At 45.5% G+C, this 22,118-nt stretch overlaps 1 protein-coding gene across 5 annotated transcripts in view; it reads left to right on the top strand.

Moving 5' to 3' along the window:
* The window catches only part of Ralgps1 (Ral GEF with PH domain and SH3 binding motif 1), a 237,172-nt gene that overhangs the window by 89,077 nt on the left and 125,977 nt on the right, over positions 1 to 22,118 (top strand). For all 5 annotated transcript variants that reach the window (XM_052182232.1, XM_052182231.1, XM_052182229.1 and 2 more), the window contains 2 exons: positions 10,461 to 10,550; positions 13,187 to 13,279. In XM_052182232.1, coding sequence (XP_052038192.1) covers positions 10,461 to 10,550; positions 13,187 to 13,279 — 183 coding nt within the window. The remainder of the gene's footprint in view (positions 1 to 10,460; positions 10,551 to 13,186; positions 13,280 to 22,118) is intronic.

The following is a 22,118-nucleotide window of genomic DNA, read 5'->3' as shown; positions in this document are numbered from 1 at the left end:
CACCAGGTACTGAGATATCCCGAGTTTAAGATCTCTGGGGGCGCAAACCTCTGGGGGTCTGCCTGTGCCCAGGACCTGGGCAGATAGGCGGTTCTTCTGTGTGCCAACCTGTCATGGGGTCTGAGCCCTAAGTGGGGATCAGCACAGGGAGTGACTCCCTGCCTCCATCTTTGCTCCTTGATGGAGCAGAAGGGCAACACAAGGTACTGAGATATCCTGAGTTTAAGATCTCTGGGGGTGCAAACTGCCAGGGGTCTGCCTGCGCTCAGGACCTGGGCAGATCAGCGGTTTGTCTGTGTGCCAGCTGGTCATGGGTCCTATGCACTACGTGGTGATCAGCATTTGAAGGGACTCCCCGCCACCATCTTCGCTCCATGACAGATAAGACAGGGAGCACCAGGTTCACTGAGACAACCCAAATATAACATTGCTTGAGGCAAGACACAGCAGGGCTCCCATGGCACACAAGAAGAGGGCAGCACATCAGCAATCTGTGTCAGGGGAAACCTGGTCATCCAGTGTTGCGGAAATAGCCTTACAGGCTCACAGGAGGTTGAAGCACCAGCCAGTGACAACAAGACCATCTAACACCAGTAAGAACTAGATGGCTAAAGGCAAACGTAGGAACGTTACTAACAGAAATCAAGGCAATATAGCAGCATCTGAACCCAATTCTCCAAGAACAGCAAGTCCTGGATACCCCAACACACCAGAAAAACAAGATTTGGATTTAAAATCACTGGTCATGATGCTGTTAGAGGAACACATGAAGGACATAAATAAATCTCTTCAAGAAATTCAGGATAAAAATGGTCAAAAGTTAGAAGCCCTTACAAGGGAAACACAAAAATCATTTAAAGAAATTCAGGAGAATATGCGTCAAAAGATAGAAGCCAATAAGGAGGAAATGCAAAAATCACTTAAAGAAATACAGGAGAACTTTGGTCAACAGGCAGAAGTCATGAAAGAGGAAATAAAAAAAATCTCTTAAAGAATTACAGGAAAACACAAACAAGCAAGTGAAGGAGCTGAGCAAAACCATTCAGGATCTAAAAACAGAAGTTGAAACAACTAAAATATCACAAAGGGAGGCAACTTTGGAGATAGAAAACCTTGGGAAGAAATCAGGGGCCATAGATGCAAATATCAACAACAGAATACAAGAGATAGAAGAAAGAATCTCAGATGCCGAAGATACCATAGAAACCATGGACCCAACAGTCAAAGAAAATGCAAAATGCAAAAAGCTTGTAACCCAAAACATCCAGGAAATCCAGGACACAATGAGAAGACCAAACCTAAGAATTATAGGCATAGATGAGAGTGAAGATATACAACTTAAAGGGCCAGCAAATATCTCCAACAAAATTATAGAAGAAAACTTCCCTAACCTAAAGAGAAAGATGCCCATGAATATACAAGAAGCCTATAGAACTCCAAACAGACTGGACCAGAACAGAAATACCTCCCGTCACATAATAATCAAAACCCCAAATGTACTAAACAAAGAAAGAATACTAAAGGCAGTAAGAGAAAAAGGCCAAGTAACATATAAAGGAAGACCTATCAGACTCACACCAGACTTCTCACCAGAGACCATGAAAGCTAGAAGATCCTGGGTAGATCTCATGCAGACTCTAAGAGAACACAAATGCCAGCCAAGATTACTATACCCAGCAAAACTCTCAATCACTATTGATGGAGAAACCAAGATATTCGATGACAAAACCAAATTTACACAATATCTTTTCTACAAAGAAATATCAGCCCTACAAAGGATAATAGGGGGAAAACAATACAAGGAGGGAAACTATACCCTGGAAAAAGCAAGATAGTGACCTTCTTTCATCAAACCCAAAAGATGATAACCACTAAAATATAAAATTAACATCAAAAATGACAGGAAGTGATAATCACTATTCCTTAATATCTCTTAACATCAGTGGACTCAATTTCCCAATAAAAAAGACATAGACTAACAAACTGGTTACATAAACAGGACCCTACATTTTGCTGCATACAGGAAACACACCTCAGTGTCAAAGACAAACACTACCTTAGAGTAAAAGGCTGGAAGACAATTCTACAAGCAAATGGTCTCAGGAAACAAGCCGGAGTTGCTAATCTAATATCAGATAAAATTGACTTTCAACCTAAAGTCATCAAAAGAGACATGGAAGGACACTTCTTGCTGGTCAAAGGAAAAATCCACCAAGAAGAACTCTCAATCCTGAACATTTATGCTCCAAATGCAAGGGCACCCTCATTCATAGAAGAAACTTTACTAAAGCTCAAAGCACACATTGCACCTACCACAATAATTGTGGGTGACTTCAACACCCCACTTTCCTCAATGGACGGATCAGGAAAACAGAAACTAAACGGGAATAGTGAAACAAATTGAAGCTTTGGACCAATTGGATTTAATATATATATAACATTTCATCCTAAAGCAAAAGAATATACCTTTTTCTCAGCACCTCATGGTACCTTCTCCAAAATCGACGATATAATTGGTCACAAGACAGACCTCAACAAATATAAGAAGATCAAAATAATCCCATGCCTCCTATCAGATCACTATGGAGTAAAAGTGGTCTTCAGTAGCAACAAAAACAACAGCAAGCCCACATACACATGGAAACTGAACAATACTCAATGATACCTTGGTCAAGGAAGAAATAAAGAAATCAAAGACTTTTAAGAATTTAATGAATATGAAGGCGCAACATACCCAAATTTATGGGACACAATGAAAGCAGTGCTAAGAGGAAAACTCATAGCCCTGAGTGCCTCCAAAAAGAAAATGGAGAGAGCATACATTAGAAGCTTAATGGCACAACTGAAAGCCCTGGAACAAAAAGAAGCTAATTCACCCAGGATGAGAAGAAGACAGGAAATCATCTAACTCAGGGCTGAAATCAATCAAGTAGAAACAAAGAGAACCATACAAAGAATCAACAAAACCAGGAGCTGGTTCTTTGAGAAAATCAACAAGATAGATAAACCCTTGGCCAGACTAACCAAAGGGCACAGAGACAGTATCCAAATTAACAAAATTAGAAATGAAAAGGGAGATATAACAACAGAAACTGAGGAAATTAAAAAAAAATCAGATCCTACTACAAAAGCCTGTACTCAACACAATTGAAGAATCTGGAGGAAATGGATGATTTCTTAGACAGATACCAAATACCAAAATTAAATTAGGATCAAATAGATCATCTAAACAGTCCCCATAACCCCTAAAGAAATAGAAGAGGACATAGAAAGCCTTCCAACCAAAAAATAAAAATTAAAAAATTTAAAAAAACCCGCAGGACCAGATGGTTTTAGTGCAGAATTCTATCAGACCTTCAAAGAAGGCTCTTCAAACCAATACTCTTCAAACTATTCCACAAAATAGAAACAGAAGGAACACTACCCAACTCTGTGTTGTGGCTTCTATGAAGCCACAATTACACTGATACCAAAACCACACAAAGATTCAACAAAGAAAGAGAACTTCAGGCCAGTTTCCCTTATGAATATCGTTGCAAAAATACTCAATAAAATTCTTGCCCACTGAATCCAAGAACACATCAAAACGATCATCCGCCATGATCAAGTAGGCTTCATCCCAGGGATGCAGGGATGGTTTAATATACGGAAATCCATCAATGCTATCCACTACATAAACAAAGGAAAAAAAAACCACATGATTATTTCATTAGATGCTGAAAAAGCTTTTGACAAAATTCAGCATCCTTTCATGCTAAAAGTCTTGAAAAGAAGGGGAATCCAAGGCCCATACCTAAACATAGTAAAAGCAATATACAGCAAACTGGTAGCCAACATCAAACTAAATGGAGAGAAACTTGAAGCAATCCCACTAAAATCAGGGACTAGACAAGGCTGCACCCTCTCTCCATATCTTTTCAATATAGTTCTTGAAGTCCTAGCTAGAGCCATTAGACAACATAAGGAGGTCAAAGGGATACAAATTGGAAAGGAAGAAGTCAAACTATCACTATTTGCAGATGATATGATAGTATACTTAAGTGACCCCAAAAAATTCTACCAGAGAACTCCTACAGCTGATAAACAACTTCAGCAAAGTGGCTGGTTACAAAATCAACTCAAGCAAATCAGTAGCCTTTCTATACTCAAAGGATAAGCAGACTGAGAAAGAAATTAGGGAAATGACATCGTTCACAATAGCCTCAAACAACATAAAGTATCTTGGGGTGACTCTAAGATCTATACGACAAGAACTTCAGATCTCTGAAGAAGGAAATCGAAGAAGACCTCAGAAAATGGAAAAATCTTCCATGCTCGTGGATTGGCAGGATTAATATAGTTAAAATGGCCATCTTGCCAAAAGCAATCTACAGATTCAATGCAATCCCCATCAAAATCCCAACTCAGTTCTTCATAGAGTTAGAAAGAACAATTCTCAAATTCATCTGGAATAACAAAAAACCCAGGATAGCTAAAACTATTCTCAACAGTAAAAGAACTTCTGGGGCAATCAGTATCCTAGATCTCAAACATTACTACAGAGCAATAGTGATAAAAACTGCATGGTGTTGGTGCAATGACAGGCAAGTGGATCAATGGAATAGGATTGAAGACCCAGAAATGAACCCACACACCTATGGTCACTTGATCTTCGACAAAGGAGCTGAAAACATCCAGTGGAAAAAAGATAGTCTTTTCAACAAATGGTACTGGTTCAATTGGAGGTCAGCATGCAGAAGAATGCAAATTGATCCATTCTTATCTCCTTATACTAAGCTCAACTCCAAGTGGATCAAGGACCTCCACATAAAACCTGACACACTGAAACTAGTAGAAAAGAAACTGGGGAAGACCCTTGAGGACATGGGCACAGGGGAAAAGTTCCTGAACAGAACACCAATAGCTTACGCTGTAAGATCAAGAATTGGCAAATGGGACCTCATAAAATTACAAAGTTTCTGTAAGGCAAAGGACACTGTCAAAAGGATAAAATGGCAACCAACAGATTGGGAAAGGATCTTCACCAACCCTAAATCCAACAAAGGGCTAGTATCCAATATATACAAAGAACTCAAGAAGTTAGACCTCAGAGAACCAAATAACCGTATTAAAAATGGGATACAGAGCTAAACAAAGAATTTTCACCTGAAGAACTTCAGATGGCTGAGAAGCACCTTAGGAAATGTTCAATATCATTCATCATTAGGAAAATGCAAATCAAAACAACCCTGAGATTTCACCTCACACCAGTCAGAAGGGCTAAGGTTAAAAACTCAGGAGACAGCAGGTGTTGGCGAGGATGTAGAGAAAGAGGAACACTCCTCCACTGCTGGTGGGATTGCAAGATGGTGCAACCACTTTGGAAATAAGTCTGGCAGTTCCTCAGAAAACTGAACATGACACTTCCAGAGGACCCTGCTATATCTCTCCTGGGCATATACCCAGAGGATTCCCTGGTATGCAATAAGGACACATGTTCCACTGTGTTCATAGCAGCCTTATTTATAATAGCCAGAAGCTGGAAAGAACCCAGATGTCCCTCAATGGAGGAATGGATACAGAAAATGTGGTATATTTACACAGTGGAATACTACTCAGCAATTAAAAACAATGAATTAATGAAATTCTTAGGCAAATGGTTGGACCTGGAAAATATCCTAAGTGAGGTAACCGAATCACAAAAGAATACACATGGAATGCAATCACTGATAAGTGGATATTAATTAGCCCAGAAGCTCTGAATACTCAAGGCACAGTTAGCATATCAAATGATTCCCAAGAAGAGGGAAAGAGAGGGCCCTGGTTCTAAAAGGAGTTGATCCAGCATTGTAGGGGAATACCAGGACAGGGAAATGGGAGGGCAGGGGTGATTGGGGAATGGGTGGAGGGAAGAGGGCTTATGAGACCGATGGGGAGCCGGGAACTGGGAAAGGGGAAAGCATTCAGAATGTAAACAAAGAATATAGAAAATAAAAAACAAGAGAGAAAAAAAGAAACTAAAAAAAAAAAGGGGGGGAACTTCCTTGACTTTCTAGAGGAATCCATAGCATCCTTAATCCCAAATGATTCTTAATAGAAAGATACTGGGCATGTCCTCTTAAGAACTTCATAGGAAGACACTGGGCATGTTTCTCTGAGATCTTAATAGTAAGGCACACCTCGTGAGACCTGGAATAAGGCAACGTGGTGCTCTGGCACTGCTCTGTGTAAGACAATAAGACAGGAACAATAAAAGGAATTCAGTTGAAAGAGAAAGAAATTGAGGTGCCTTTATTCACAGTTGACATGATTGTCTATAGAGAAAGTGAACAATCAGTTTTACAAACTCTCCTGGCAATAATGTACAAGCAAGTAAGAGGTGCAAGCCATTCATTGCCGAAAGGGCTGCTTTTGTTGTGCTAGCAATGAAAAATTGGGATCTGAAGGTTGAAAGCACTGTTTGTAGTAACACCAGGACTGAAACAGACTTAGGTGTTTATTTTTACAAAATGTGGTTTATATGTTGAAAGCTACAAAGCACTGATGTAAGTAATCAGAGCAGATGTTAGGAAACAGGGAGGGGCTTCATCTTCATGGATGAAAAGACTCATTGTCATGAAAATGTCAGTTCCCACTTGATGTTTAGAATAATTGCTGCTTGTACAACCCAATAGACTCATTCCAAAGGTTGTGAGGAAGACCAGAGACCTAGAATAGCTAGTGTAGTGCTGGGAAAGAGAGAAGCATTGCAGACTCACTGTTGACAGAAGATCAGGGTCACCTGGGCTGTGACAGTCTGTGCTGGGACAACTGAAGAGTTCTGTAGTCTATCTCTGTATGTGTCTCTGTTGAAATGAACTTAGATACAGACTTTAAGCCTTTCATAAAATTCACTCAGATAAGATGCTGAGATGTAAACTTTTTGGAGAAGACAGCCAGGGAGTCTCTGTGCCCTTGGGTTTGATGTTGAGCTATTAGAAACCAAAAGATAATCTGTGAGAAAAAATAAGTAAGTTGGCAACTTATTAAGACTAAGATTGGGGTCCCCAATGGAGGAGTTGGAGGGAGGACTGGAGGAGCTGAAGGGGTTTGCAGCCCCATGGGAAGAGCAATGATGTCGGCCACCCAGACACTCCAGGACTCCCAGGAACTAAACCATCAACCAAGGGGTACACATGGTTCCAGCCAAAAGTGGGGCATTAGTGGGAGGAGAGACCCTTGATCCTGTGAAGGCTCAATAGATGCCCCAGCATAGGGAAATCGAGGCGGTGGGGGAGGTGGGAGTGGGCCGGGTGAAGGAGCATATACTGGGAGGCAGGAGATTAGAGGAGGGGTTGGGGGTTTTTGGGGAGGGGGAAATTGAAAAGTTTTAGCACTTGAAATGTAAATGAAGAATATATTCAATAAAAAATTTATTAAAAATACAAAAGACTTTAAGATTTTCTTATTGTGGAAAAGACATGGTTAAAAGAAATCATGAAGACAAACACACACCAGGAACCATGTGTGCAATGCATCTGTTTGAAAAAATATGGTTTAAAGACTCACCAGCATCACTGAGGAGGAGGGGACACCGGCCACAGCAAGAGCATGGGAAGATGCTCGGGGTCCTTCATCACTGGGACACGGGACAGCCATAGCTCCACTGTGACTGAATCACAGTAAGGCTGCAGAGGACCTGGGGCACACACACACAGTGTGAACAAGTGTAACACAGCAGTGTTCATGGAAGCTTGTTAATAGTTGTCAGAGATGAAGGATCTGAGATGTCTTTCCATGGGGGCGTGCAAATACAAGGGATAGCTTTTACTTAAGTAGAATGAGCTGGTGTTATGTAGACACGGGGTACTTATCAAGGTGAAAGCCAGTGTAGAAGGCTCCCTATTGCTTTCTCTTTTCTTTCTTTGACCCTCTGGAAAAGATAAAACTGTAGAGACTAGATCCATAGTTGTCAAATGGTTGAGAAGGAGCGAGGTCTGAGTAGGTGGAGCACAAAGGAGTTTGTTGGCAGTTTTTTCTTTGCAGTGCCAGGGATTGAATTCTTTTGCTTGCTAAGCAAAAGCTTTACCAGTGAACAGCACTTTCAGTCCAGATTTGTGTGTTTAAGAGGATGAGATAATTCCATATATGTAATGGTAGATATATGACAGTGTCTTTAGGACAACCCACAGAACATTATAGAACCAAGACCCCAACACACTCACCCTAGAAATTTCAACTTAAAGATGGAGGGCTCCTAGATTTGATGCAAAACAAAAGCTCACACTTATAAAACTGTGAGGTGACTTCTTTGTGGAGGGCAGTGTTTGCTGATCTGAGTTCCCTCTGGAGTCACATGGGATGTGATTTTGAAGATGGAACTGTATAGGAGTATATATCTTGCTCTTGAAGCTGGATAAGAAGTCTGAAATAGTGCTGAAGGACATGTGCAGGAATTGGACAGCTGAGGTGTGGATGGCAGGGCCTGGGAACTGGTTTCTCTCTGTGCTATGGGAATTACAGGCAGACAAGTTAAAATGCAACACTCCATGACCTAATGGCTTAGAGCTGTGAACAACAGTATGCATTCATGTGAGTTTTAGTTAAAGATACAGTCAGGTGGTTGGTGGTATGTGCCTTTAATCCGTACACTTCAGAGGCAGAGGCAAGTGGATCTCTGAGTTCAAGGCAAGCCAGGTCTACAAAGTGAGTTCCACAACAGCTAGGGCTACACAAAGAGAAACACTGTCAAATAACCTCCCCAAAATAAGTTTATATTGAGAAATATAACCATGAATGTATACATGGGTAATACATGTATGTGCACAAAAGTTGCTACAACTACCTTCCAGCTCAGAGGTGTGTAGGGCTCAGTCTACTTTGATTTCTTCCATGGCAGGCCAGATAGGGACTTATAGTGCCTGCATCCCTGCACATAGTAGGACATCATGCAACTCTGCTGAATTGCAATAGCCTAAGGACATCTGCACACTGTGTATGTGGGTCCCTAATCTGCTCGGTCCCTTCCAGAACCATGCCAGGAAAAACGGGTGAGGTTTGCCATACAAGAATCTATTGAATTACACATATAAATTATCATACTTGAGATTATGTGGTATAGAATCTGCACATATTAAGTATAAGTTTTACAAGCTTCTGTTTGGTGCCCAGAATAACTATTTTCAGAAACAACTGGTAAACATTTGAAATCTGAACTTAATTTTGACAATTCCTTGGAAAAAATGATTCTGTGGAAACCTAGGCGTATCTTGCAGGCAGCCATGGCTAATTATACCAAGGCAGCGTTTCTGTGATGTTCCTGCTTTATGTAAACTTCCAACTACTGATTCTTAGTATCTCTTGCTTTCCTTTGTAAAGCAGCAGTAGTTCAGTCAGAAGGTGGGTTCTGCACAGCAAGTGTCTTTTTTAATGTCAGGCTGTCCTTTACTCTCTTTCCTTGTCAAGTTAGGTGCTTCCACATCTCACCTTCTTTCTCACCATGTACCTGCTGTCTGCACATCCCATTTTTCCACCAAGCTGTCCTGGTACTCACGGGTTCCACTGTCCTGATGCTAATAAGGCATAACTGAGAAGCACTAAGTACTTCCCAGCATTCTTTGGCTGGGCACTTTCTGATTTTCCTTGTGCTGTGAGTCAGCCTCATGTTGATAGATAACTTTTATGTTGCCACTAATAGACTTAAGGCCCAGGATTTGTTGGTTTGAGAGGCCAGCCAGATACCTTCATGGTTGGCCTATTCCACCTCCAGAAGATCCACACCCCTCAGGCCTGGTGAAACTTTGCATCTTTTATCAATGACAAACCTTTTTTAGAAAGTGAACTTCGAGCTAGGCAGTGGTAGTGCACACCTTTAATCCCATTACGCTGAAGGCAGAGGCAGGTGGATCTCTGAGTTCTAGGCCAGCCTGTTCTACTAAGAGTTCCAGGATAACCAGGGTTACACAGAGAAACCCTGTTTTGAACAACCAAAAGCCAAAAACCAAACAGACAAAAACCAAAGTGAAGTTTGTTGCAACTGTGCAAATATCAGCAGATCCTCCTTGTGTTGGGATTGGCTGGGTGTGGATTTCTGAAAAAGGTATAGTAAGTAGACAGTTCCCTTTGCCTGAACATCCATTTATTCTTTATCTGTTCATCTATTCTTCATTCCATCTTCTCCGCACATCTGGATCCTTCTGAGCAGAGCCAAAGCTGTGTCACATCTCTCTTTTCTGAGGCAGCTGCAGAGACACTGACCTGTATAGTGGAGCTCAGCACTGCTCTCCATGTTAAGGAGAGGCGGGGCAGGAGGATGGGGCCCATCTGGGATTAGGTGCCACCTGGAACTGTCTACTTTGTGTGACTTTAGGCCATACTCTCAAAGCTGCCTGACTTCGTGGAAATCCTACAGTGATGATGGGCAAAGGGTCATATGAGCAGTCTCTTTTATGAAAGTCTGGCATCTAATCACTTCTCTGGTGTGTGTGTGTTTACTTCTGCAGGTCAGTTTTTGGGTTGTACGAGAAATTCTAACAGCACAGACTTTAAAAATAAGGGCAGAAATCCTGAGCCATTTTGTGAAAATAGCCAAGGTAAGCTGTTTATTACTTCTGCTTCTTTTTTTCCTTTTTTTTTTTTTTTTTGGTTTTTTTGTTTTATTTTTTTGTTTTTTGTTTTCTGTATTTGGCTTTTTCGAGACAGGGTTTCTCTGTATAGCCCTGGCTGTCCTGGAGCTCACTCTGTAGACCAGGCTGGCCTTGAACTCAGAAATCCACCTGCCTCTGCCTCCCAGAGTGCTGGGATTACAGGCGTATGCCACCACCACCCGGCATGGTAAGCTGTTTATTTATTTCTCAAAATGTGTTTCCTCAGAACTTTGGCAGACGTTTTGCCTTGACAGGGTACCTACTATGGGTGGGAGGCTGTGGCCTGACCTCCCTCGGCAGAGCCAGCTATGAGATCCACCTTTCTGCTGGTGCCTTGTGTGAGCCTTAGAAATATGGCCCTTCTCATCCCATAATTCTATGGCCAGTTACTCCCCTTACTTAGACTTCTGGTCTCTGCTTGTGGCCCAGTGGTTCCCTGGCATTCATCTATTCCCCTTTGGGTTTCCCAGTGTTGGGGGCTGATGTCTTATTGTTAGGCCCAATGCCTTTGACCTAGGCATGTTCTGCACAGTCATATCCTACACCCATTCTGAGATAAGACCTGGATCATTTGACAATGTTGCCTCTGTTTGGATTGGCTCTGTCCATTCTTCAAGTCAGGCTCTCCTTCCCCTCCTCCCTTCTCATCTCTGCCTGTCAGGCTGTCATGCTGTGGCTCTCCTGGACCACTGTCATACTTAGTAACAGTCCTCTGCTCCCACTCTGTGGGTCTGCCAGAGTTTCCTTGTTGGCATTGCTCTACCCGGTTCACAACTTCTTTTTACCACCAGGATCCTAGACCAAGACTGCCCTGGGCTCAGGCCCCTCGGTGCTGCCCTCTGTGGCAGCTGCTGTGCCAAGGTGGCGGACATCACTGTATCACAGGGTGTCATCCCATTCACACAGTAAGAAGGGGCAAGGAGGAGAGATGACTGGTCCATGCTGAGGCTTCCAGCCAGCAGAACAGGATTCTCTACTATATGTACCCTCAGCCAAGTTGCTGACCTCTACCCCCCATTCCCAGAAGGTTAAGGGTAACAGTCTAACTGGCAGGGACAGAGGTCACTGTCCCCGATTCCCTGGAAACACTTGGTGCTGGTTTTGTGCTGCTTATGGCTGGGTCAGAAGAGGATGTCACACACACTTCAGCCCTCATGGGCTTCTTTCTGGAAATGAGCAATGTTTCCACCCACGGAGCCCACATTGGCCCCTCCTTAATCTCAGCTTTCTCCCTTATGGATGGTTCTCATGTTGGCTGTGCCCTGGGTAGGTTCCATCCCTCTCTGAGTGTTGGTTTTCCAATCTTTAAAAGAGAAAGGAACAGGTTGGATAATGCTGTAGAGGCTTTGCCACTCTGGGAGGAGAGTCTGTGGCAGGCACTGCAAGTCAGATGCTCAACAGAAACCTCCCTGGGAACATCTATTCTTACACACAGGGAACAATCAGAGAGTGTTACAGATGGCTAAATGAAGCACTGATTTCATCTGGTCAGGGCCATGTTTCCAGGTAGAAGCAGAACTGGGGGCCAGGCCCAAAGGCTTTTATTTCTTTATCTTGCCTACTGAGCTGGGTTTTGTGCAAGGTGTAAGTGCAGGATGATAGATAATACTTTATCCATGCTTCCAGAGGATAGACATGTCAACACAGACATTTGAGAACATGTTTAGGAAAGACATGGTATAGGGATGGCTGCCTGAGGCTGACAGTGCCCAGGACAAGTAGTGAGGGAGTGGGAATGAGCCTCCGGGAGAGGAGACAAAGATATGTTGCCTCTCAGGTGGCACAGATACTGCAGTCGCCGAGCTCAGCCTAGCTCTGAGGACACTGAAGCACACGCAGAAGGCCTGGGTAACTTGCCAGGGGAAGTGTAAGTAGAAGGAGCAGGGTTGGGCCGTAGAGCTTCCTTGCTAGGCCAGGCTTCAGCACCCACAAAAAGTGAGAAATGGGCCCTAACCCATGAGCAAGAATTCTTCAGTCTAAAAGCAAGAATGGAAAAATTACTTTTTTATGCCCTGACTCTGCTGTGTCTCAGTCTGTGGCCCTCTATGGTTGAGAACTTGACTGAGACTCAAGTGACACTATGTGTCCTCACTCATTTGGGGTCTGGTTCAAATGCACATGGTCAAGGGCCTGGGAACCCCCAGCATTGCCTTCCCGGATAAGAGCCATTATACAGATTGATAACACCTTCCCTGGCCCCTCTCCAATCCAGGGTTAAGGTATTCACTGTATAAGCTGCCAATGCTGTTGGCACACTGGGGTCTTGGCACAGGAGCCTGTTGAGGGAGATTCAGAGTCAGCTGTAGAAAACAGAGAGGGATTATCTGGTCTCAAGCTATGCTTCTGTCCAGCAGCAGTCAAACAAGTCAGATTATAAAAACTGGAGATGCACCTTCTGGAAAAATGGGAGGAAATGAGCATCTGTTTCCTATGAACTTCCTACGCTATATTTTCTATGTGAGATATTTTAAGTGCAACTGAATTGCATAATTATGACAACATTTGGCAGCACTCAAGCATGTTTTTGTTCTGTTGTCTATGGCAGCAAAATAATGTATTCCATATCTCTTTTTTTCCCCCAGAAACTCCTAGAACTCAACAACCTTCATTCTCTCATGTCTGTGGTGTCAGCATTACAAAGTGCTCCCATCTTCAGGCTGACAAAAACCTGGGCTGTAAGTTAACCTCCCTTGGCCTTTCCCTTTAATTTTGGCCGTCCTGTTCTTGCTGAATGTCTACATGGCTTAAACCCAGGCTTTTTCTCACTTAGTTGTATGCTTTGCTAAGGGCAGGACAATCATTGGGAACTAAAGAAGTATTCTCTGGACATCCCCATAGAATCAGTGATCCCAGCCCCATTTGAGTCCAGGGAATGGGGAAGGTGCTGTTGTGGCTGGGTTAGGAAGCCCTTGACAGATATTCCTGGACCTGTCGACATCGTCTATACTGGCTGGGCTCGGCATATGACTTCTGCTCTTGGCTTGGCCAGTTTTTCATCTCTGGCAAGTTCCAAACTGCCCTTGAGAAGGTCTAGGGATTGATGGCTTGCAGCTGCCCTGGGTCACTGGCCATGTAGTTCAGAGTTCTCTGGAGAAACCTATGACCCTCATATAGGAAAAAAAAATTTTTTTCCTTTTTTTTTCCATCCTGAGGCCTTGGATAATTTCAGCTCAGAGGTGGAGTCTGATAGTTATATAATTGAGTCTGTAGGAAAGTTTTCGTGCTTGCAGAAATACTTTAAAAATATCTCAGACCTCTTTATCCTCCTTAGCTGGCACAGGGCCTGATGTGGGGGAAGCAATCACTATTTCCATAGCCCAATTAGCTTTTACCTCCTGGTCAGCCTGGTCCAAAGTCTCTCACAGGGGCACGGCCCAGGCCTTTCAAGACTTGTTTATGTCCCAGGGACCGACAGAACTCTATAGAATTGCTAGACATGTTTCTTCAACTCATTTCCTACCTTCTCTCTGCCAGCCTTGGGTTGGACTGTTTCCTATTTGCTGGGTCAGGAGCCTTTAAGATGCATAAAAATAATGCTGTAGGCAATCTGAAATGAGCCTTGCTTCTTGTAGGTGCAGGATGCCTGGCTGCAGTAGACGGATGTGAGAAGTGTCAGCCTGGAGTCTGGAAGCTAGAGTTTTGTTCATATGCCGTTCAGAGTCTGGGCCTCCTTTCTCATCTCTGCTCTGGACAGTTGTCTTGGAGGAATGGGTTTCCATCAGTGCTTTGTGAGGTCCTAGGGGACCTTAGGGTTGTCTTAGGGACCATCTAAGGCTGAAAGAGAGAAGGGAGGGTACCAAGCAGTTGACCCAGTCTCCACCGGAGCAGCTGTTTGCATCTGGCCTTCTGGGTGAATTGCAGATGAGCAATGGTTTTGGAGGTGAGAGCAAATGTGGAAGCTACATCTGTAGTTACTGCCAGCCTTGCTATTCTAAGGCCATCTGAACAGGGAGGCTTCTTTCAGGAGTTTTTGGAGATTCTTTTTCAAATAACTCTTCCATGGTCAAGATACTTACTGTTTATTGGGCTGCTGGGAGTCATAGAGGGCTGAGCTTTGACTCTCCTTGTGTGTGTAGACCTTACTGTGCAATGCTGTGACTTGTGGGACCTCCTGGGGGAAGGCCACATGAGTAAAATGATAGGAGCAGCTGGATCTGTATTCAGCTCATTCAGAAGACTGATCTACCCAGGGACAAGCAGGACCCTCAGTGAGGCTTTAGTGAACCCAGAGGGTTCTGGTTGCTGCTGGGGTTGTGGACAGTGTCCGGTCAGAGTAGCATTAGGACTGTGCAGTCTGTCAATTTTAGCTCACTGGGCTGGCCCTGCACTGCAGTTTTGGGTCTATACTGTAATGAAAGTGAACCCCTACAGTGTCTGGAGGAGCCTGGACCAAGTATTCACACAGGGCTGCTGTTTGCCACCTGTGGGCATGCGGCTGACAGAGTGCAGGGTGCTGTGTCTCTATCCTACCAATAATCAGGAGGCCTGGGGGACGTAGTCACCTCTCTTTTCCTAAAAACCTTTCCTACTGTGTCCAAGAGCTGCTGGCCAGGCTGCTTCCCTGGCTGCAGAAGGCCACTTGCCAAGGCAGAAGGTGAAAGACACAACATTCTAGGGAATAGAAGTGTCAGGGAAAGGGGACTGTGCTCGCTGTGTGGGTTATGGCCTCAGGATTCCAAGTCACTGCGGCAGGGAGGATCTAAGCTACTATCGAGCCTTGATCTAGGTCTGCTCCCTGCCGCCCAGCTGCCTTGTTAATACAAGCTCAGCCTCAGTACAGAGGCTGAATAATGGGGACCAAAGCCATCCTCTTCCCCATCTTGCTGTTGTCCCCAGGCCCTGTGGGAAGGATGACCTTCTATCACTGCAGGTGGTAGAGCAACCATGTTCTCTGCCATCCCATCTACCTCCTCTTACATTCTTCTCTCTGGGACCAGCCAGCACGCACTGTCTGAAGTACTGTATTCTTTTTGTTTGTTTGTTTTTTGGAGACACAGGGTTTCTCTGTGTATTCCTGGCTGTCCTGGAACTCTCTCTGTAGACCAGGCTGGCCTTGAACTCAGAAATCCACCTGCCTCTGCCTCTCAGAGTGCTGGGATTATAGGCGTGCGCCACCACCGCCCCGCAACTTATATTCTTAATTGTATTCTTTTGCCATTAATGTCTGGTGATGAGATTGGCCATAGAAATCTTGCTTCTTCTTTCTTGTGTTCCTTGAGCTAGGAACCCTGAGACTTTATGGGCCCACAGGACAGGCAGGGGCAAGGGGTTCCAACAGCCCAAGTGTCTAGTGCTTTCATAGTTCTTGTTATACAAAAGAAGAAACTGAGTTCTAACAGGTATGGTAGCCAGATCTCAGAGCAGGTAAGTGCCAGTACCAATGGGACATAGCCTGGTCCTGTGGGATCTTATCATCTGGTTGCCCACCATGTGTGCCCTTGTGATGGTGGAAGGCCAGTGCAGGTGGGGCTGTACCCTCTTTAGAAAGTGGGGATGAGAAATGTGGCTGATTCACTGCACGTGACTGGGCCAACTGAGAATGCTTTGCCTCTGAATATTGTCCTTTGGTGTGCTTTGAAGCCCTGTCTATCTGGGAGACCTATATCAAAAGTGGCAGTGTCCAGGCATGGGAGGGGAGGAGGCCTGTTACCTGGCTAAACTCTAAGTGACCTTTAGTACTGATCAGGGTAGCCAGTGAGCCTGCCTGTGGCCAGAACTGACTGAACACAGGCCTGCACACAGTAGGATCTGAATAAATGGTGACTGGATCCATAAGTGGGTGAGAGAATCATGGTTGGCCTGGAAAAACCACAAGCACTGAGTTATTTACTCCAGAGGTGGGGCCGCTGTGGAAGATTGCCTTCTCAAAGCCGTGAAGCCTAAGCAAGAAACTTTACCAGCCAGTTCTGGTTTCCAGAGCAGATGTCCCTTTGGATCTCTCATCTTACAGATACCTATAGAATGTGTGCTCCTTGCCAGCCTCCAGGGCCGAGGCCTTGAACTCATGGCTTTCCTATAATCTGCAATGCATACTGTTCTTGGAAATTAACACGTGCTTCCCTGGCTGCACAGAGTGATCAAGGAATGTTGGCTGAATGCATAAGTAATGAGCAGGGATCAGTGCTTCAGGAGTGGAAGCATCACACCACACTGCAGGTGTGGACGGAGGAGGGCAGCTTCTGTGTGAGCCCTCCCCAGCGTGCCCTTCATGCCAAGGCTCGAATGATGAGAGCAGGAGCTGTTACAGAGGGTGAGGGGTGGGGATAGCTGGTGCCCAGATGTGTAGGGAGAAGAGCTTTGGTCACTAAGGGACCAGCAGGTCAGTGTGGCTGGGCTCAGCCTGGGACAGAGGGTACCATTCTAAGTGTACAGAAGGGCTTTGAACGGAAGATGGCCATAATTTTGTTTAGTGTTGTTTTTCATGATTTTAATCACTGCACTAATGTATAGAAAACAAATCAGGAGAAATGGAGACCAAGACTAGAAACCAGGGGCCCCATGAGTAGGTGAGAGTAGAGTCCAGGATTTAAGTGGAGATCAGAGAATAGAGTGATGCATTGTTCTGAGGAGAGGCCTCCAGGAGTCCCTGTGACTAGATTGCTGAGTGGGGAGGAAAGGGGAGGAAAGGGGGAATCCCTCAGTTTGAACCCTAGCAACTGGTAAGCTGCCAAGATTTCTTTGTAACCAGAATAATCTTGGAAGAGGCTAGCTTGTTATTGAGATATCTAGGCTATGGAATTTGTGAATTGTAGGGCAGTTGACTATCTATTAGGTTCCACATGCCACATGTGTGGTCTGCTTGCCCCGTGCATGTGCCCAGAGTAACCCTCTCTTTCCTACTGAATTGGTCCAGAGTTTGACTTACATGCAGCAGCAAACTGAAAACTGAAGCCCTTGGCATGGAGAGCACCACTGATGGGCAGTGGCCTGCTCTGCTGGGTGGGACCTGGAAAGGCACCATATAAGGTCAGCGTTCTGAGTTTCCAAGATCCAGTGCGAGAACAGACCCAAGGCTGGCGGATTTGTGGCATTCCTATGCTTTAGATCTGAGGCCCGTTTGTCCAGGAAGCGCTGATGCTCCCTGTGTCTTCAGCAGCACCACTGGCTACTCTGCTGTGGCACAATAGAGGAGGCTGGAGGCGCAGGCTTCCTCCAGCCTCAGAAGACTCTGAGCCTTGGTCTCGGGGGAAGGTGATCCAGAGGAGGCAGATGGGGAGATGAAAGGCCAGGGAAGGCAGTGGTAGAAGCCCCTGACCACTACTTCTGTCAATGAGTAGGAGCCAGCCTGGAACTGTTCCTCAAAAGTTGTGTACTGTCGATGGGGAAGCTGTCGTTTCACCCTCCTGTGCCTGCCAGTGCTATAGCTTCTACCTCCTGGAAGCCTTTTTCCTCAGGTTAGCTCTTCCACTCTTCTGACAGCTGACTTCTTTTGTGACCGTGGATGTGGAGGTTCTGTAAGGTTCTGATCTTGGTCCTCGCCTTGATGTTTCTTTCCTTGATGAGCATGCATACCAACTTGGAGGACTTCAACTGTCACAGTGTCCTCCTAGGCCAAACCTCTCTCATGAGCCCCACACCTTCTTAGTGCCTGCTCCATCCTGGCCCAGCCCTCCAGGGGTGTGTTCCTTTCTTCTCAGATATGCTGCATGTTTGAACTCTGACCATGACTCCAGGAGAGAGACAGAACCCGGACACTATCTTCACAAACTGTGTTTTAAACCTTTGGGCAAGTGGCAGGCTAAGATGAGGAGGAATAAGGCCTTCCTTTCCTGTCTCCTGCTACACCACGTGAGCACAATGATGTGTAAAATATAGCCACGATAATACAAGAAGCAGAGCCACACTGCAAGCCAAGAAAGAGAAGTCACCATGGGCTAAAAATAAAATGTGAGCTGCGTCCCAGAGTCTGGGCCTTGAGCTGTTAAGATGATGCAGTGTGGCTAGGCCTTTGGAACTGGGGCCCAGACTTTAAGGGGAGGGGCCCAGTTTCAGGCCCCACCACAGGAGTGCTACAAATATGCTGTGTACAGTCATCTGTTGTCATGTTACCTCAACAGAAACTATGCAGTCAAGAGGGAAATGGCCAAAGGGAGGGAAGACGACTATGATAATCCTTATCCAGCCTTGTGTGGCCGTGCTTTGGGGTCTGAATGCATGCAGCTCTAGAGCTGGGAGGCCAAGGCTACGGAGAGGAAATGGGAGGCCTGCAAACTAAGAAGGAGTGCACCCAGCCTCCATCTTATGGCGAGGATTACAGTGGATGAGTAGAAGTCTTCAGCACTGCGCCCAGCACACAGCTTTATTTTCAGCTTCCCCTTGGCTCTTCTTAAACAGGTTGCAGAAGCGTCCATCCTAGAAAGCAAACCCTGTGTGCATGACCCGGACTATCACTGCCTTCCATCAGTCTCTTTGCTTTTCTGGTCTTACCAGTCTGTTCTCACACCATGCTGGAGTGATCTCCCCTGTATATATAGTTCTGGAGTTTGGAACCTGGTTAAAGCAAGCTTTGGTTGTTTTCCTTGTCCTGCCTTGCTCCCTGCCCAACCTTGCGTGGTCAGAGGCCCCACATCCCACTGCTCCTGCAGAGCAGCTCCAATGCATGCCAATGTTCTCATACAGCATATGGTAAAGATGGCCAGCCAATCTAAGCATTTACACACCCAGCCCTCTATTTCAGTGGTGCTTTTGAATAAAGGGAAGATTCTGAGCTTGAATTAGAGGGTTGGTACATGCTCATGGGTGGTACACCTGGGTTGTGCTACATTCATGGGCACTGAGTATTTTACTGAGCACCAAGAACCTAATAGATGCCTTTTTACAATGAGACTAAACACCAAACAGTTTCACCTGCACTTGATACCCATTTGCTATAAACCAGTCTCTGCCGGCTCCTCATCTACTTCTCTCGGCTCCATGGCCATTCAGAGCCCAAGTCACATATGCCCAAATGAGAGCTGGCCAGAGGAACACCCTGCCTTGTTAGCACAGCCACTGTCAGCTCTGGCTCCCACTTTTGGTTAGTATTCAGTGTTCATGTTTCTTGGCTTGTGATTAGTATCCTGTTTGCAGGTTGAGCTGAAGTAGCTGAGAAAATATAATAAGCTGGCAAAATGGTGGCAAAATGAATAACCATGGCCAAGTTAATCCTAGACTTTGCCAGAAGGCAGGTTTCCCTCCCTCTCCTACCTCTTTGTTCTCATCCAAAACAATTCTTGCTGTATTTTAGCCAAACTGTTGTTCCCTTAAACTTCCCTCAGTCCTTCTACTTCCAGGCCACTTTTTCTGCCTTCTGTGGGCTGTGGTGTCTCCCTGGACCCCTCTATGCTAAAGGTTCCCCACCTCAAAATGGCTTTGTTCACTTCTTCCTGACCCCTCGGGAAGTGTTCTGTAGCTGCCTTGCATCTGTGGGCCCTTCTCAGTGCTCAGCCCAGCTGAATGTAGATAGAATGCCCACCCCCATACCAGCTCTGTAGCGCAGGTGAGCCCTTGGCCAGTGCGTGTGTCCAGACCTTTGCCTCCCAGTTGTAGAACTGGGAGTTCATTGGGTCTGTCTCCTGAAATCACCATGAGTAGAATAAAATAAGTAAATAATAAATGAAATACATGATGAAAATTGTCCCATGGAAGTATAAGTAGAATATGTATGTACGTGTGCCTGTAGTATATCTGTGTGTCCATGCAGCTATTAAAATGATAAAATCTGGTTCTTAGAAACACAGAATGAGTACTTGCCAAAGATTTGCTAGCAGTAAGATGCAGTGTATCACTGTCACAGCCCTCAGTCATCTCTAACATAGACTACCACACTGTCACAGCCCCTCCCCAGTCAGAGTGCCTCAGTCATCTCTAACATGGATATCAAATTAATCAGTATTCCTAAGATGATGGTCAGTGATATCCATGAGACAAAACTTTTTGCCTCTGGGCAGAAATTTGCTTATATTACTATCTTCTGTAAGTTAATTCCTATCTGTATGGATTTAAAGTAGCCTTTTAGACAATGGCAAATAGCCCAAATACCACTAAAATTCAAAGTACGAGCTTTTCCATAAATTCTGTCCATTGCAGTTGATGTGTGACACTGAGATGGGACTTGGCAGCCTTTTTGTCTTTCAGAAACAGACACTAAATAGCCAGAGGGTTAAAAAAAGTACTTAAAAAATGCCCAGTTTAGTTCCTTGCAGATTGCACACTGTATTCCTGCGACCACCAACACTGAGTATTCTTTCCACACTAGTCAGTGACAGACGCTAGGATTGAAGTAGGATCTGGAGCCAGTTTTTTTTTTTTTTAAATATGGAAGTGGAGGGACTTTTCTTTTGCCCTTTCTGGAGGTAGCCTGCACATTTGAGCTCCTTTCCCACCCTGGGGAGGAGTTTTTGGGTGTCAGATAGCAGGTGCACACTCATGGCCCTGTCAGATAGCAGGCACACTCGTGGCCCTGTCAGATAGCAGGTGCACACTCGTGGCCCTGCCAGATAGCAGGTGCACACTGGTGGCCCTGTCAGATAGCAGGTGCATATTTGTGGTCCTGTCAGATAGCAGGTGCACACTCGTGGCCCTGCCAGATAGCAGGTGCACACTCGTGGCCCTGTCAGATAGCAGGTGCACACTCGTGGCCCTGTCAGATAGCAGGTGCACACTCGTGGCCCTGCCAGATAGCAGGTGCACACTGGTGGCCCTGTCAGATAGCAGGTGTACACTCGTGGCCCTGTCAGATAGCAGATGCACACTGGTGGCCCTGCCAGATAGCAGGTGCACACTGGTGGCCCTGCCAGATAGCAGGTGTACACTCATGGCCCTGCCAGATAGCAGGTGCACACTGGTGGCCCTGCCAGATAGCTGGTGCACACTGGTGGCCCTGCCAGATAGCAGGTGCACACTGGTGGCCCTGTCAGATAGCAGGTGCACACTGGTGGCCCTGCCAGATAGCAGGTGCACACTGGTGGCCCTGTCAGATAGCAGGTGCACACTCATGGCCCTGTCAGATAGCAGGTGCACACTCGTGGCCCTGTCAGATAGCAGGTGCACACTGGTGGCCCTGCGAGATAGCTGGTGCACACTGGTGGCCCTGCCAGATAGCAGGTGCACACTCATGGCCCTGCCAGATAGCAGGTGTACACTCATGGCCCTACCAGATAGCAGGTGCACACTGGTGACCCTGCCAGATAGCAGGTGCACACTCGTGACCCTGTCAGATAGCTGGTGTACACTGGTGGCCCTGTCAGATAGCAGGTACACACTCGTGGCCCTGTCAGATAGCTGGTGCACACTGGTGGCCCTGTCAGATAGCAGGTGTACATTCATGGCCCTGGGAGCACAAGGAGAGCAGCTTACATCCAGGGCTGTCCTCCTACCTGGATCCTCCTGGGGCCTTTGTGCTTCCCAGTCTCAGTTGTTGTTTGGAAGGGCCCTGTGAAAATGAACAACACAGAACTCCATTTTTACCTTGTAATTGGAGTTCATGTTGAGAATGTGGTCTGGGCTTGTCTCAGTGCTAATAGTATGTAACTG

Source organism: Apodemus sylvaticus, chromosome 5, assembly GCF_947179515.1.
Source record: "Apodemus sylvaticus chromosome 5, mApoSyl1.1, whole genome shotgun sequence".
In the NCBI taxonomy this organism is placed as follows: Eukaryota; Metazoa; Chordata; class Mammalia; order Rodentia; family Muridae; genus Apodemus; species Apodemus sylvaticus.
This window is presented reverse-complemented; position numbering and strand designations above follow the sequence as displayed.